The 18,523-nt window shown below is 46.1% G+C and overlaps 1 protein-coding gene across 1 annotated transcript in view; it reads right to left on the bottom strand.

The window, feature by feature from the left end:
- The window catches only part of SLF1 (SMC5-SMC6 complex localization factor 1), a 191,504-nt gene that overhangs the window by 78,631 nt on the left and 94,350 nt on the right, over positions 1–18,523 (bottom strand). Inside the window, exon 11 of the mRNA XM_069751870.1 lies at positions 6,701–6,863. Coding sequence (XP_069607971.1) covers positions 6,701–6,863 — 163 coding nt within the window. The remainder of the gene's footprint in view (positions 1–6,700; positions 6,864–18,523) is intronic.

The raw sequence follows: 18,523 nt of genomic DNA, 5'->3' as shown, positions 1-18,523 counted from the left end.
TGTCAGGCTGTCAGTGCCTGTGCGTCCACGCTGCCCCAGATCCCACCTCGCAGTGTCGTCTAATGTAATCCCACTGCGGGCCTTGGATCCATGGGCATGCACAGTGCATATCCTCGACTCTCACTCCCCTCCTTCCCTCTTCTTCAGACTGTGCGGCGTCACGGCCGTGGCATGCTATTAGGGATCAGCTGACGGCGCACAGTCTGAAGAAGGCGGAGGGAGATGAGCGAGAGCCCGAGGGGAAGATATGCACTGCGCATGCCCATGGATCCCAGTGTAATTCAATCAGAAGACACTGCGAGGCGGGATCTCGGGCAGCGCGGCCGCACAGGCGCAGCCAGCCTGACACCAAATTATGTCAGAAGACAGGCAGCGCAAATTGGGCATGGCCAAGGGATAACAGAACAGCGCAGGGTCCGTGACAGCTTAAAACAATGCTGAGGAGGCAGCGCACGGCACCAAGGGGGCTCTTTCAGTAACCAACGCCCGGGGGGGGAGGGGGGAGACAGGTTCCCTTACATTTAGGTTGTTGTGCCAGCGTGGCGGTCGCAGGACACATTGCCGGCTACACAGCTGGGGATCAGCTGACGTTACTGAAACCCAATAACACTGGGTCGTATGTTTTGACTGTGCAGCCCGCACTTCTGAGCCGCAACTGGCGGTGTTGGAGCCCAGGAATAGCAGTTCAGGTGGTAGAAAGATGAACACATCAGGAGACTTGGATGACACCCAATTACTTAATCAGGCAGAGGAGTGGCAAATTCTTGCAAGATCCAGGCCTGGTTCATTTTAAGGAAAGTAAGCCGGTCAACGTTATCGGAGGATAGTCGCATGCGACGGTCTGTTAGTACACCACCTGCGGCACTAAAGACACGTTCCGATAAGACACTAGCCGCAGGGCAAGCCAGCACCTCCAATGCATACTGGCTTAGCTCTGGCCATGTATCCAGCTTAAAGACCCAAAACTTGAAAGGGGAAGAGCCATCTGGGAGTACAGTAAGAGGGCAAGACATGTAGTCTGTCACCATCTGACGGAACCGTTGCCTCCTGCTGACTGGAGCCGCCGGTGATGGTGTAGACATTTGAGGCAGGCACACAAAAGTTTGCCACAGTTGTGCCATACTGGTCTTGCCTTGGGCAGAGGCACTGCTTCTGCTCCCTCTTTGTGCAGAGCCTCCTCCACTGCCTCGACGCACTGAGCTGCTTTGTAAAGCACTAGCAGCACTCCTCTCAGTTGGACTGGAGAAGATGATGGCATTCACCAGTGTGTCGTGGTACTCCCGCATTTTACGTTCCCGGGTCAACGCTGGGATGAGGTTTTGGACGTTGTCCCGGTAGCGAGGATCGAGGAGGGTGAACACCCAATAATCAGGCATGTTGAGAATGTGGTCGATGCGGCGGTCGTTTCTCAGGCACTGCAGCATGAAATCAACCATGTGCTGCAGACTGCCAACTGCCCCAGAAACGCTATCCCCTGCTTGAGACATGATCTCTGCCCGCTCGTCATCACCCCACCCTCGCTGTACACACTGACCACTGGACAATTGTGTAACTCCCTCCTCTGGACGGAGTTCTTCCTCCTCCATTGTTCCTCCTCATCCTCCTCACAAAGTGGCCCCTACTTACCCCTTTGTGAGGAACCACGTGGCGCTGACTCTCCAGAAGCTGATGGAAAAGGTGACTCCTCATCCTCCACCTCTTCCACAACATCATCCCTTAACGCTTGCAAAGTTTGTTGAAGCAGGCAGATAAGGGGGACAGTCATGCTGACTAGTGCATCATCTGCACTTGCCATCCGCCTGGAATAATCGAAAGGACGCAAAACCTGGCAGACGTCCTTCATAGTGGCCCACTCTGTGGTTGTGAAGTCTGATCGGCGCTGACTGCGACTTTTTTGCGCCTGATGCAGCTGGTACTCCATTACTGCTTGCTGCTGCTCACACAACCGCTCCAACATATGTAACGTGGAATTCCACCTGGTAGGTAGGTCACATATGATGCGGTGTTCCGGAAGGCGGAATCGGCGCTGCAGCGCAGCAATGCGGAATCTTGCCAAGCTGGAACGCCGCAAGTGAGCACACTCTAGGCGGACCTTGTGCAGCAGTGCATCAAGATCCGGATAGTCCCTCAGAAAACTCTGCACAACCGAATTGAGCACATGTGCCAGACATGGGATGTGAGTGAGGTTGCCAATGGCCAAAGCTGCCACCAGATTTCGGCCATTGTCACACACTACCATGCCTGGCTGGAGATTCGCTGGCACAAACCACACATCACTCTCCTGCTTGATGGCATTCCAGAGCTCCTGCGCTGTGTGGCTTCGATTCTCCAAAGAAACTAGTTTCAAGACAGCCTGTTGACGTTTGGCCACGGCTGTGCTCATGTCGGTTGTAACAGGTAAACGTTCACGGGTCCATGTGGAGGTGGACTGTGACGGCTCCTGCAGCGATGATTCTGAGGAACTTGTGTATGAGGAGGAGTCAATGCGTACAGACTGGATTCCTGCAATCCTTGGAGTGGGCAGGACAAGTCCTGCGCCACTCGCACGATCTGTACCTGGCTCAACAACATTAACCCAATGGGCAGTGAGGGAAATGTATCGCCCCTGTCCATGTTGACTGGTCCACGCATCGGTGGTGAGGTGGACCTTGCTACTGACGGCGTTCAGTAGCGCGTGTTTTATGTGTCCCTCCACATGCTTGTGCAGGGCAGGGACAGCTTGCCTGCTGAAGTAAAAGCGGCTGGGCACCTTGTACTGTGGGACTGCCAATGCCATCAAGTCACGGAAGATGTCAGTCTCCACCAGCCTGAATGAGAGCATTTCCAGTGACAGAAGTTTGACAATGCCTGCATTCAGAGCCTGTGCTCGGGGGTGGTTGGCCGAGAATGCCCGCCTTTTCTCCCATGCCTGTACTACCGATGGCTGTAGAGTAGACTGGGAGTGTGAGGATGACTGGGAATGTGGTGCTGTGGGTGGAATTACACTAGGTCTCTGGACAACAGTGCCAGAGGTTCTTCCATGGCGATCCTGGGAAGAAGCCGAACCAGCTGTGCGTGAGCTGGAGGAAGAGGCTACAACACGAGCTGAAGAGGTGGTAGCTGCCGCTGTTGGTTGGCCTAGGTCTTCAGTGTGTTTTTGTAACTCCACCGCGTGCCTGGTCCGCACATGTTTCCACATATTTGTGGTATTGAGGCTGCTGACACTTTTACCTCTTTTGACTTTCTGATGACACAGCTTGCATTTGACAAAACAAATGTCATCTGCAACTGTGTCAAAAAAGGACCAGGCACTGCAAGTTTTGGGAGCACCCTTTTTGGCTTTTGAAAGAGACAGGCTCCTAACGAGTGCCAAAGTGGAGGCTACAGGCTCCGCAGTCTTCCCCCTCCCTCTCCCTCTTTGACCCGTTAGGGGAATCTCTTCCTCAGAGCTGCTCCCACCACCTTCCTGTTCCTCACGCCACGATGGGTCAAGGACCTCATCATCTCCACTACCCTCTGCCACCAACTGCTCCTCCTGGGTAGTCTCGGCAGCACAGTACGCACCAGAAAGCGGCACCTGAGTTTCATCATCAGATGCGTACTGCGCTGTGGTCACCGCAGGCACTGGCCCACCCGCCTCTTCAGAGTCAGAGAGACAAAGCTGTTGGGCATCACTGCACACTGCCTCTTCTTCCATTTCTCCAATGCTGCTTGGCTGGCCCCCTGTTTCCAAGCCAAGAGATTCAGAGAACAGAAGTAGAGACGGCTCCTGTCCTGGGCTCTGACTGCCTGGCCAATTTGGCAGGTGGTGAAGAGACAGATGGCTGATCTCCAGTGGTCTGTGCCTGAGAGGATGTGGCACTAATTGAAGTCGATGCCGATGCGTTAGCTGCCATCCATCCGACAACGGCTTCAATTTGATCTTCACGCAGCAGCGGTGCACGGCGCTCTCCGACAAAGCTGCGCATGAAGGACTGTTCCCTGCTGAAACTGAGTGATGATGAGTCACCGGTGCCCCCAGCAGGCACAGAATCACCACGTCCTCTCCCTGCTCCTCTCCCTGCTCCGCGCCCACGTGCCTTACTCCCTGCCCTCTTCATCTTGGTTGACAGATAAAGATAAGCAGAAAAGTACTAAGGCCTTAGTGTGCTTATTCCTGAAATGCTCCTCCTAACAGGTGTAAGAAACACTAATGTTGTAAAGTGTGGATTAGACTTTATTATTGATAAAATCTGGCCTACACAAATGTTAAGTGGTGTTTGGTGAACTTTACTTTTTTTTTTTCCTGCAGATCGGGCTACAGAGCGACTTTAACTCACACGGGGACTGTGCAGACAGCCGTAAACGGCGCTGCAAGGCCCGAAAACACTCCTCTAGGTTATCCTATGTAGTGTTTTTCCACAATTTAGCTGGAGACGGGTGGAAAGACACTAATAGGAAATTTTTGGAAAAATTTTCAGCAGGCTGCACTATTTGAAAAAAAGGAAAAGTTATTTCACGGTATGAGGCAGTGACGCACCCTGAGCTGAATACAACCGGCTGTGGCTCCACACAGACTACAGGGCGAGCTGCGCTCACACGGAGACCGTGCAGACATCTGTAAACGGCGCTGCAAGGCCCAAAAACCCCCCTCTAGGTTATCCTTTGTAGTGTTTTTCTACAATTTAGCTGGAGACGGGTGGAAAAACACTAATAGGAAATTTTAGTAAAAATGTGCAGCAGGCTGCACTATGAGCAAAAAAGGACAATGGATAGAACTGTATGAGGCAGTGTGAACCCCCTCCTGAGCTGATTACAACCGGGTATATGGCTGCACATAGACTACAGAGTGAGCTGCACACACACACACACACAGACCTTGCAGAACGCTGTTAAAACAGCGCTGCAAGGCAAGAGCAAGGTGAATACACAGCGTTTGCTAAATTAGCCTTGGAAAAGCAAAATAAAGCAATTAGCTATCTCAACTGGCCCTCAGTTAGAACACAGCATCCTGTCCCTAACTGAAATCACAGCAGAGTGAGCGCAAAATGGGGGCAGCGTTTTTTATAGTGCATGGTGACATCATTTCAGCAGCCAATCACAGCCTTGCCAGTAGTTACATGCCCACCATGCTAAACAGGATGTGCCCACACTTCCATTCATTCCTCATTGGCTGCTGCGTGCAGTTTAAATTCTGGGAACTTCCGATTCCAGTATCCGATACGCGGGAAATATCGGAATTCGGTATCGGAATTCCGATACCGCAAATATCGGCCGATACCCGATACTTGCGGTATCGGAATGCTCAACACTAGACATAACAAATAAAAATGTTATATTTGATACTGCAGACATCATTCATCTGCACAGTCTCATGTGTTTTCTTGTCTAGTTATCAGAGCATTTATTGCCATTTATCAAGGACCTATAATAATTTTAAATGATGTAACAGATTTTTCTCTAGTCAGGACCAATCTCTTTATTACTCTCAGTATCAACAATGATCATGTATAGTCAGATTGCTAATAACTTTCATTAAGCCCAAATCGAGCGTTACTTGTGAATGTGTCATTAACACTCATCTAATACATATGGCAGTTTTTTGTTTGTTTGTTTTTTTTTACTATAAACCCAATTTAGAAAACTTTATGAGGGCAGTTCAAGTAAAGTTTTATACCTTGAACCCTTTCCTACTGCTATACTGACTTGCTAAAGTATTCACCCCATTGGCATTTTTCGTGTTTTGCTACATCACAATCTGGAATTTCACTGTTTTTTTGGAGGCTTTGCGTCAGTTCATGTAAAGAACACACCTACAACTGTGAACTTTAGGTTTTCTTTTTATTGTGAAGCAAACAACAAAAAGGACAAAATAACTGAAAACTTCAGTGTGCATAACTATTCACCCCCCAAAAAAGCCAGTACTTTGTAGAGCCTTCCTTTTGCGACAATTACAGCTCCAAGTCGGTTTGGATAAGTCTCTATGATAAACTTTTCACATCTTGCCATTGGGATTTTTGCCCATTACTCAAGGCAAAACTGCTCCAGCTCCTTAAAGTTAGATGGTTTCCTCTGGTCAACAGCAATCTTCAAGTCTGACCACAGATTCTCAATTGGATTAAGGTCTGGGCTTAGACTAGGTCACTTCAAAACATTTACACGTTTCCATTTACACTTCTCAACTATTGCTTTAGCAGTATGCTTTGGGTCATTGTTTTGTAGGAGGGTGAAACTCCGTCCCAATCTCAAATCACTGACAAACAGGTTTTTTGCTCAAGAATATTCATGTATTTTGCACCATCCATCTTTCCCTCCACTCAGCCCATTTTACCTGTCCTTGCTGCCAAAAAACATCATCACAGCATGATGCTGCCACCAACATGTTTCACTGTGGGGATAGTGTTCTTGTGGTGATGAGTTGTGTTGGTTTGGCACCAGACATAGCGATTACCTTGGTGGCTAATAAGTTAAATTTTGGTCTCATCTGACCAAAGCACCTTTCTCCATGCATTTGGGGAGTCTTGCACAGGTCTTATGGCAAACTCAAAACAAGCCTTACAATTTTGTGTGTAAGTAGAGGCTTTTTCCTGTTCACTTTTCCATGAAGGACAATGTCTACTGTAAGCCAATGCCATCAATAACCCATCTGAAGTTGGAAGGATCAATATAGAGAGCATGGGGGAATGCTAACCTCTGACAGTTTCGCATGGTCTGTATATACGGCTATCGTCATAACACTCACCTTATCTACATGGTGCATCATCTTATGACACATCATTAAAAGATCGGTCAAGGCACTGATATTCTTGGTTAAGAAGACCATTGTTCTGGTTTCGGGCCAAAATATTCCAATAATAAAGGATGGAAACAATGTTTTGCGAGAAAAGTCTGTCTGTTCACACAGTCTACAATAGAGGAAAGGTGGGAACTGTATTAGTTAGGTCTAGCTGCTACTTTAAAAAATATGCAGTTTATCTCGATATGAAATGTACTGATATTGAAATGTACTGATATATATGAATAAACACATACGTACGCATACATACATTAATAATATGCATACACTCCCGAAGCTTAATTACTCCCTTCAACATAGTGCAGTTCCTGTTCCTAAATCCTTCTTTTCAAATTTGAACTCTTTAATTTCATCATTTATCTGGAGGAAAGCCAGGCCAAAACTCAAATTATCTACTTTACATAGATATAAGCAAATGGGAGGGGCGGCATTGCCTGATTTTTTCCTATACTATTTAGCTGGACAGCTTAGGGTATTGAGTAAATGGATGCCAGAAAACTTTTTACCAAATTGGGAGAACCATTTAATCCAGGCTGCAAGATCTGATTGTCCGATGGGTTTTTTGGAAATAGATAGACCCACTACTCCTAGATAATTACCATTACTCCGGTTAGCGAGGCTGGTTTGGAAACAGGTAAACAAGGTGACCCACTTTGATGGTATTATAGCCGAAATGCCACTATGGAATAATATGTACTTTCCAGGGCTATTGAATCACCCATCTACACAATTTTGGATTTCACATGGTGTTGTTTCAGTTAATGATTTATTTGAACAAGGCACTTTAATGTCTTTTGAACAATTATAAATTAAATACAACATTCCGAGACCCCAATTTTTTCGATATTTACAACTCAGATTGGCAATACAATCACATATGCGCGGGATCAGGACGAGTCAAATAATATCATCTTTCCCATTAATAGGGATCCTTAAATCTCAGGGACCCCGTGGTCTTATCTCCGCACTATACACACATATGTTGGCTGTGGGTGCTGATTCCGCTGTATTGGCAGTTAAAGAAAAATGGAAATTCCTAGATTCCTGATCTTCAAGAAGAGGATTGGGAGAAGTTTCTTGAATCCCCAATGGGAGTGTCATGTCTCCTTCGGCTAATAATAAAAAGATCCAAATGTATATCTTACATCAAGTATATCTAACCCCAATACGGCTATTTAACCCCTTCCCGACCTGTGACACAGCGTATGCGTCATGAAAGTCGGTGCCAATCCGACCTGTGACGCATATGCTGTGTCACAGAAAGATCGCGTCCCTGCAGATCGGGTGAAAGGGTTAACTCCCATTTCACCCGATCTGCAGGGACAGGGGGAGTGGTAGTTTAGCCCAGGGGGGGTGGCTTCACCCCCTCGTGGCTACGATCGCTCTGATTGGCTGTTGAAAGTGAAACTGCCAATCAGAGCGATTTGTAATATTTCACCTAAAAAAATGGTGAAATATTACAATCCAGCCATGGCCGATGCTGAAATATCATCGGCCATGGCTGGAAATACTAATGTGCCCCCACCCCACTCCTCCGATCGCCCCCCCAGCCCCCCGATCTGTGGCCCGCTCCCCTCCGTCCTGTGCTCCGCTCCCCCGTCCTCCTGTCCGCTCCCCCCGTGCTCCAATCACACCCCCCGTGCTCCAATCAAACCCCCCCGCACTCCGATCCCCCCCCGTGCTCCGATCCACCCCCCCTGCACACCGATCCACCCCCCCTGCACACCGATCCACCCGCCCGCACACCGATCACTCTCCCCCATGCTCCGATCCCTCCCCCCCGTGCTCCGACGCCCCCCCGTGCCCTGATCTCCCCCCCTTATACTTACCGATCCTGGCGGGGTCCGTCCGTCTTCTTCCCCGGGCGCCGCCATGTTCCAAAATGGCGGGCGCATGCGCAGTGCGCCCGCCGAATCTGCCGGCCGGCAGATTCGTTCCAATGTGAATTTTGATCACTGTGATATAATCTATCACAGTGGTCAAAATAAAAAAACAGTAAATGACCCCCCCCATTTGTCCCCCATAGATAGGGACAATAATAAAATAAAGAATTTTTTTTTTTTTTCACTAAGGTTGGAGTTAGAACTAGGGTTAGGGTTAGGGGTAGGGTTAGGGGTAGGGTTAGGGGTAGGGTTAGGGTTAGGGGTAGGGTTAGGGTTAGGGTTTCGGTATGTGCACACGTATTCTGGTCCTCTGCGGATTTTTCCGCAGCGGATTTGATAAATCCGCAGTGCTAAACCGCTGCGGATTTATGGCAGATTTACCGCGGTTTTTCTGCGCATTTCACTGCGGTTTTACAACTGCGATTTTCTATTGGAGCAGTTGTAAAACCGCTGTGGAATCCGCAGAAAGAAGTGACATGCTGCGGAATGTAAACCGCTGCGTTTCCGTGCAGTTTTTCCGCAGCATGTGTACAGCGATTTTTGTTTCCCATAGGTTTACATTGAAATGTAAACTCATGGGAAACTGCTGCGGATCCGCAGCGTTTTCCGAAGCGTGTGCACATACCTTTAGAATTAGGCTATGTGCACACGGTGCGGATTTGGCTGCGGATCCGCAGCAGTGTTCCATCAGGTTTACAGTACCATGTAAACCTATGGAAAACCAAATCCGCTGTGCCCATGGTGCGGAAAATACCGCACGGAAACGCTGCGTTGTATTTTCCGCAGCATGTCAATTCTTTGTGCGGATTCCGCAGCGTTTTACACCTATTCCTCAATAGGAATCCGCAGGTGAAATCCGCAGTAAATCCGCAGGTAAAACGCAGTGCCTTTTACCCGCGGATTTTTCAAAAATGGTGCGGAAAAATCTCACACGAATCCGCAACGTGGGTACATAGCCTTAGGGTTAGGGTTGGGTTGGAATTAGGGTTGTGGTTAGGGTTAGGGGTGTGTTGGGGTTAGGGTTGTGGTTAGGGTTACGGCTACAGTTGGGATAAGGGTTAGGGGTGTGTTGGCGTTAGAATTGAGGGGTTTCCACTGTTTAGGCACATCAGGGGGTCTTCAAACGCAACATGGCGCCACCATTGATTCCAGCCAATCTTTTATTCAAAAAGTCAAATGGTGCTCCTTCCCTTCCGAGCCCCGACGTGTGCCCAAACAGTGGTTTACCCCCACATATGGGGTATCAGTGTACTCAGGACAAACTGGGCAACAATTACTGGGGTCCAATTTCTCCTGTTACCCTTGAGAAAATAAAAAATTGCTTGCTAAAACATCATTTTTGAGGAAAGAAAAATGATTTTTTATTTTCACGGCTCTGCGTTGTAAACGTCTGTGAAGCACTTGGGGGTTCAAAGTGCTCACCACATATCTAGATAAGTTCCTTGGGGGGTCTAGTTTCCAAAATGGGGTCACTTGTGGGGGGTTTCTACTGTTTAGGCACACCAGGGGCTCTGCAAACGCAACGTGACGCCCGCAGACCATTCCATCAAAGTCTGCATTTCAAAACGTCACTACTTGACTTCCGAGCCCCGACATGTGCCCAAACAGTGGTTTACCCCCACATATGGGGTATCAGCGTACTCAGGACAAACTGGGCAACAATTACTGGGGTCCAATTTCTCCTGTTACCCTTGAGAAAATAAAAAATTGCTTGCTAAAACATCATTTTTGAGGAAAGAAAAATGATTTTTTATTTTCACGGCTCTGCGTTGTAAACGTCTGTGAAGCACTTGGGGGTTCAAAGTGCTCACCACATATCTAGATAAGTTCCTTGGGGGGTCTAGTTTCCAAAATGGGGTCACTTGTGGGGGGTTTCTACTGTTTAGGCACACCAGGGGCTCTGCAAACGCAACGTGACGCCCGCAGACCATTCCATCAAAGTCTGCATTTCAAAACGTCACTACTTGACTTCCGAGCCCCGACATGTGCCCAAACAGTGGTTTACCCCCACATATGGGGTATCAGCGTACTCAGAACAAACTGGGCAACAATTACTGGGGTCCAATTTCTCCTGTTACCCTTGAGAAAATAAAAAATTGCTTGCTAAAACATCATTTTTGAGGAAAGAAAAATGATTTTTTATTTTCACGGCTCTGCGTTGTAAACGTCTGTGAAGCACTTGGGGGTTCAAAGTGCTCACCACATATCTAGATAAGTTCCTTGGGGGGTCTAGTTTCCAAAATGGGGTCACTTGTGGGGAGTTGCTACTGTTTAGGCACACCAGGGGCTCTGCAAACGCAACGTGACGCCCGCAGACCATTCCATCAAAGTCTGCATTTCAAAAGTCACTACTTCCCTTCTGAGCCCCGACGTGTGCCCAAACAGTGGTTTACCCCCACATATGGGGTATCAGCGTACTCAGGAGAAACTGGACAACAACTTTTGGGGTCCAATTTCTCCTGTAACCCTTGGGAAAATAAAAAATTCTGGGCTAAAAAATTATTTTTGAGGAAAGAAAACGTATTTATTATTTTCACTGCTCTGTGTTATAAACTTCTGTGAAGCACTTCGGGGTTCAAAGTGCTCACCTCACATCTAGATAAGTTCCTTTCGGGGTCTAGTTTCTAAAATGGGGTCACTTGTGGGGGGTTTCTACTGTTTAGCCACATCAGGGGCTCTGCAAACGCAACGTAACGCCCGCAGAGCATTCCATCAAAGTCTGCATTTCAAAATGTCACTACTTGACTTCCGAGCCCCGACATGTGCCCAAACTGTGGTTTACCCCCACATATGGGGTATCAGCGTACTCAGGAGAAACTGGACAACAACTTTTGGGGTCAAATTTCTCCTGTTACCCTTGGGAAAATAATAAATTGCAGGCTAAAAAATCATTTTAGAGAAAATAAAATTTTTATTTTATTTTCATGGCTCTGGGTTATAAACTTCTGTGAAGCACTTGGAAGTTCAAAGTCCTCACCACACATCTAGATTAGTTCCTTTGGGGGTCTAGTTTCCAAAATGGGGTCATATGTGGGGGATCTCCAATGTTTAGGCACACAGGGGCTCTCCAAACGTGACATGGTGTCCGCTAATGATTGGAGCTAATTTTCCATTTAAAAAGCCAATTGGCGTGCCTTCCCTTCCGAGCCCTGCCGTGCGCCCAAACAGTGGTTTACCCCCACATATGGGGTATCAGCGTACTCACGACAAACTGGACAACAACATTTGCGGTCCAATTTCTCCTATTACCCTTGGCAAAATAGGAAATTCCAGGCTAAAAATCATTTTTGAGGAAAGAAAAATTATTTTTTATTTTCATGGCTCTGCATTATAAACTTCTGTGAAGCACCTGGGGGTTTAAAGTGCTCAATATGCATCTAGATAAGTTCCTTGGGGGGTCTAGTTTCCAAAATTGGGTCACTTGTGGGGGAGCTCCAATGCATAGGCATACAGGGGCTCTCTAAACGCGACATGGTGTCCGCTAACAATTGGAGCTAATTTTCCATTCAAAAAGTCAAATGGCGCGCCTTCCCTTCCGAGCCCTGCCGTGTGCCCAAACAGTGGTTTACCCCCACATATGAGGTATCGGCGTACTCGGGAGAAATTGCCCAACAAATTTTAGGATTCATTTTATCCTATTGCCCATGTGAAAATGAAAAACTGAGGCGAAAAGAATTTTTTTGTGAAAAAAAAAGTACTTTTTCATTTTTACAGATCAATTTGTGAAGCACCTGAGGGTTTAAAGTGCTCAATATGCATCTAGATAAGTTCCTTGGGGGGTCTAGTTTCCAAAATGGGGTCATTTGTGGGGGAGCTCCAATGTTTAGGCACACGGGGGCTCTCCAAACACGACATGGTGTCCGCTAACGATGGAGATAATTTTTCATTCAAAAAGTCAAATGGCGCTCCTTCCCTTCCGAACCTTACCATGTGCCCAAACAGTGGTTTACCGCCACATGTGAGGTATCGGTGTACTCATGAGAAATTGCCCAACAAATTTTAGGATCCATTTTATCCTGTTGCCCATGTGAAAATGAAAAAAATTGAGGCTAAAAGAATTTTTTTGTGAAAAAAAAGTACTTTTTCATTTTTACGGATCAATTTGTGAAGCCCCCTGGGGTTCAAAGTTCTCACTATGCATCTAGATAAGTTCCTTCGGGCGTCTAGTTTCCAAAATGGGGTCACGTGTGGGGGAGCTCCAATTTTTAGGCACACGGGGGCTCTCCAAACGTGACATGGTGTCCGCTAAAGAGTGGAGCCAATTTTTCATTCAAAAAGTCAAATGGCGCTCCTTCCCTTCCAAGCCCTGCCGTGCGCCCAAACAGTGGTTTACCCCCACATATGAGGTATCAGCGTACTCAGGACAAATTGGACAACAACTTTCGTGGTTCAGTTTCTCCTTGTACCATTGGGAAAATAAAAAAAATGTTGCTAAAAGATAATTTTTGTGACTAAAAAGTTAAATGTTCATTTTTTCCTTCCATGTTGCTTCTGCTGCTGTGAAGCACCTGAAGGGTTAAAAAACTTCTTGAATGTGGTTTTGAGCACCTTGAGGGGTGCATTTTTTAGAATGGTGTCACTTTTGGGTATTTTCAGCCATATAGACCCCTCAAACTGACTTCAAATGTGAGGTGGTCCCTAAAAAAAATGGTTTTGTAAATTTCGTTGTAAAAATGAGAAATCGCTGGTCAAATTTTAACTCATAACTTCCTAGCAAAAAAAAATTTTGTTTCCAAAATTGTGCTGGTGTAAAGTAGACATGTGGGAAATGTTATTTATTAACTATTTTGTGTCACATAACTCTCTGGTTTAACAGAATAAAAATTCAAAATGTGAAAATTGCGAAATTTTCAAAATTTTCGCCAAATTTCCGTTTTTATCACAAATAAACGCAGAATTTATTGACCTAAATTTACCACTAACATGAAGCCCAATATGTCACGAAAAAACAATCTCAGAACCGCTAGGATCCGTTGAAGCGTTCCTGAGTTATTACCTCATAAAGGGACACTGGTCAGAATTGCAAAAAACGGCCAGGTCATTAAGGTCAAAATAGGCTGGGTCATGAAGGGGTTAAAATAGGATGGTCTAACTCCTCAGAATGTCTAAGATGCCACGCAATGGAGGCTGACTTTATTCATATGATTTGGAGATGTCCAATTATCCAATCATTTTGGAGTGAGGTAACTACGATACTGACTTCCCTTGTGCATATTCCAGTTCCGCTGAATCCTTTAGTTTGTTTATTTGGGATACTGGAGGAAGAGACATGGGGATATCATACTTAAGTTTTCTTGAGGGAGACACTTTTTCTGGCACGGAAAATAATAGCTCTTCACTGGATGGGAAATACTCATCCATCTCTTAGGGCCTGGATTGATTTGGTAAATTCTATTATACCCTTCAAACGAACGTTATACCAAAACAGAGGCTGCTTGGGGAAATTTAGCAAAATATGGGATGCATGGAATTCATCACCTCTCACTGTGTCAACTCATGGCAGATAGCCTAACTCCACTATAACAAGATGTAATGAACATTGGATCGCGCCTAGTTTCAATATTAAACAATCGATATGATGGGTATGGTTTTGGCAGCAGGATGGGGTTATGTTTTGTTCCTTTTGTTTTTTCTAAGGTTTTAGTATAGCTATCCTAGACAATTTGTGATACTTTTAAAGGGAAAATGGCCGCGGGATGCCGCGCGTGCGCAGATGGTCCACAGAGTCAAGTGAGGTCTTGTTTTTTGCGGGACGAGTTGACGTTTTTATTGGTAACATTTTCGGGCACGTGACATTTTTTGATTGCTTTTTATTCCGATCTTTATGAGCCAAAAACCAGCTATTTCTTTTTGGGGGGTTGAGGGGGGGGGTTTATACCGTTCCACGTTTGACAAACTTGATAAAGCAGTGTTATTCTTCGGGTCAGTACGATTACAGCGATACCTCATTTATATCATTTTTTTATGCTTTGGCGCTTTTATACGATAAAAACTATTTTATAGAGAAAATAATTATTTTTGCATCGCTTTATTCTGAGGACTATAACTTTTTTACTTTTTTGATGATGCTGTATGGTGGCTCGTTTTTTGCGGGACCATATGACGTTTTCAGCGGTACCATGGTTATTTATATCCATCTTTTAATCGCGTGTTATTCCACTTTTTGTTTGGCAGTTTGTTTTTTGCCTCTTTTTTTTTTTACCACGTTCACTCAAGGGGTTAACTAGTAGGACAGTTTTATAGGTGGGGGTCGTTACGGACGCGGTGATACTAAATATGTGTACTTTTATTCTTTATTTTTTATTATTTAGATAAAGAAATGTATTTATGGGAACAATATTTTTTTTTCTTTATTTAGGATTTTTTTTTCTCTTTTTTTTTACACATCTGAATATTTTTTTTTTTTTACTGTATAACATTGCCCCAGGGGGGGGCATCATGTTATAGGGTCAGATCGCTGATCTGACACTTTGCAGAGAACTGTGTCAGATCAGCGATCTGACATGCAGGGCTGCAGACTTACCAGCGCTTGCTCTGAGCAAGTGCTGGTAAGCCACCTCCCTGCAGGACCCGGATGTAGCCCCGTGGCTATTTTGGATCCGGCAGGGAGGAGACGCTCGGTACAAGGTGAGCACATCGCCTTGTACCGAGGGTCTCAGAGAAGCACACACGGAGCCCCCTCCCTGCGCAATGCTTCCCTGTACAGCCGGAACGCTGTGACCATGCTGCAATAGTCAGCTGACACCCGGGTGCAATTGGCCGCGCTCCCCCCGTGAGCGAGGCTGATCGTGCTGGACGTACTATCCCGTCACTGGGCATTACGTCCCAGGTCACCTCGACGGGATAGTACGTCCAATGGGATTAAGGGGTTAAGTGGTGGAAAATAAATCCAAACTTTAGTTAAAAAAAATAAAAGGCGCCATTTTCCGAGACCGGTAGCATCTCCATTTTTCGTGATCTGGGGTTCGATGAGGGCTTATCTTTTGCGTGCCGAGCTGATGTTTTTATTGATACTATTTTGCTGTAGATTTGATCTTTTGATCGCCCATTATTGAGTTTTATTGCAATGTAGTGGCAACCAAAAAACCTTAATGCTGTGTGCACACGTTCAGAATTTTGTCGCGTTTTGTTCACGTTTTTTCGCGATAAAAATGCTTAAAAAACGCATACATATGCATTCCATCATTTTTAATGCATTCCGCAATTTTTGTGCATATGTTGCGTTCCTTTCCCGCGAAAAAAAAACGCACCACAGTAAAAAACGCAGCATGTTCATTAATTTTGCAGATTTTTCGCATTTTTACTGCTATTTAATTGCATTGGGAAAGCTCCCGGAAAAAAAAAAGGCGAAAAAAGGGTGGTAAAAACGTGAAAAAAAACGCATGCACATTTCCTGCAGAAAAAGTCTGGTTTTGTTAAGGAAAATTCTGCAGAAAATCCTGACGTGTGGGGGGCGTGGCTATGTAGCCGAGGAAGGAAGACGCACCTTGTGTGAGCTCCGCATATCCTGATCCTATCCTGCCGTTTGGACCTCGTATTAACGAGCTGCATTAATTGGGGATGGAACCCCATATCCTCAGGAGCCTGGTGAGCCCTCCGGTTGGCTGCTGTGAGGCTCAGACGTCGGGAGCTGCGGTGGCCGGGACGGTCAGAAGACTCCACGTGCAGCAGCGGCCATCTTTGGTGAGCGTGCTCCGGGAGACAGAAGGTAGCGCCGACTTCTATTAGTGCCGGGCTTCCTCTCCCCTGAATCGGCGGCCGCCGGACCTTGGCGGTGAACGTTGCGGGACACTTCCGTGCAGGAGCCAGAAACCCCAAGGCGGATGGCGGTACCTGCGGGGGGCAGCGACCATCATTACAGCGGGCGCCCTAACAGTAAGGGAAGCGGCGCTCTCTCCATATTCCCGGTGCTGCCTGAAAGGTGAGCGCATAACCTGGAATAATAATAAAGGGGCGGTGTGGTGTGTGCCCTGGAAAATTGGGCCCTACGCCCCCCCTCTCAGATAGACATTTCATCTGCCAGCACCATAATATTAGAGGGATTAATCCCCCCTCCCTGCTGTCCCCCCCCCCGTGAAGATTGTGAGGCCCAGGTGAACATTAAAGCTACTGCCTTATAATTCTTGGTTCCTTGGCTGCCTGTTCGGTGGCCCTTTTGGAACACAGTCCGGTACTTAAATCTGCTGGGTCCGTGATCAGGGAACAGACTATCTATAACTGCAATTGTGACTTTGTGGAGTCCTTTTAGCTGCCTGCCATGCACCATCCTAAAGGAGCAGGGGCTGCCGATAAACTAAAGAAATATGCCAGGGATGATCCCTCTGATAATGTGCGCACTCTCAGAAACAATCCTGCACAGACCCAAAGCAAAGGCCGTCCTTCTGATAGTAATGAGGAGGGAGAACAAGACGATCTGACTCTTAACCCCTTCATGACCCAGCCTATTTTGACCTTAAAGACCTTGCCGTTTTTTGCAATTCTGACCAGTGTCCCTTCATGAGGTAATAACTCAGGAACGCTTCAATGGATCCTAGCGGTTCTGAGATTGTTTTTTCGTGACATATTGGGCTTCATGTTAGTGGTAAATTTAGGTCAATAAATTCTGTGTTTATTTGTGATAAAAACGGAAATTTGGCGAAAATTTTGAAAATTTCGCAATTTTCACATTTTGAATTTTTATCCTGTTAAACCAGAGAGTTATGTGACACAAAATAGTTAATAAATAACATTTCCCACACGTCTACTTTACATCAGCACAATTTTGGAAACAACATTTTTTTTTGCTAGGAAGTTATAAGGGTTAAAATTTGACCAGCGATTTCTCATTTTTACAACGAAATTTACAAAACCATTTTTTTTAGGGACCACCTCACATTTGAAGTCAGTTTGAGGGGTCTATATGGCTGAAAATACCCAAAAGTGACACCATTCTAAAAACTGCACCCCTCAAGGTGCACAAAACCACATTCAAGAAGTTTATTAACCCTTCAGGTGCTTCACAGCAGCAGAAGCAACATGGAAGGAAAAAATGAACATTTAACTTTTTAGTCACAAAAATGATTTTTCAGCAACAATTTTTTTATTTTCCCAATGGTAAAAGGAGAAACTGAACCACGTACGTTGTTGTCCAATTTGTCCTGAGTACGCTGATACCTCATATGTGGGGGTAAACCACTGTTTGGGCGCACGGCAGGGCTTGGAAGGGAAGGAGCGCCATTTGACTTTTTGAATGAAAAATTGGCTGCACTCTTTAGCGGACACCATGTCACATTTGGAGAGCCCCCGTGTGCCTAAAAATTGGAGCTCCCCCACAAGTGACCCCATTTTGGAAACTAGATGCCCCAAGGAACTTATCTAGATGCATAGTGAGCCCTTTAAACCCCCAGGTGCTTCACAAATTGATCCGTAAAAATGAAAAAGTACTTTTTTTTCACAAAAAAATTCTTTTAGCCTCAATTTTTTCATTTTCACATGGACAACAGGATAAAATGTGTTATGGCTGGCAATCAGGCAACACAGCGTGCAGTAATCAGCGCACATACAGAGATCTGGCAATAACCAAAAACAATAGGACGAGCTCTGAGACGTGGAATCTCTGTAGACTGCAGTACCTGATCTATCCTCACACAACTATAAGCAGCAGTGGATTGCGCCTATCAACTACCTATGCAACTCGGCACTGCCTGAGGAGCTGACTAGCCTGAAGATAGAAATACAAGCCTGACTTACCTCAGAGAAATACCCCAAAGGAATAGGCAGCCCCCCACATATAATGACTGTTAGCAAGATGAAAAGACAAACGTAGGAATGAAATAGATTCAGCAAAGTGAGGCCCGATATTCTAGACAGAGCGAGGATAGCAAAGAGAACTATGCAGTCTACAAAA

The sequence above is a fragment of the Ranitomeya imitator genome, chromosome 1 (assembly GCF_032444005.1).
Source record: "Ranitomeya imitator isolate aRanImi1 chromosome 1, aRanImi1.pri, whole genome shotgun sequence".
NCBI lineage: Eukaryota > Metazoa > Chordata > Amphibia > Anura > Dendrobatidae > Ranitomeya > Ranitomeya imitator.
This window is presented reverse-complemented; position numbering and strand designations above follow the sequence as displayed.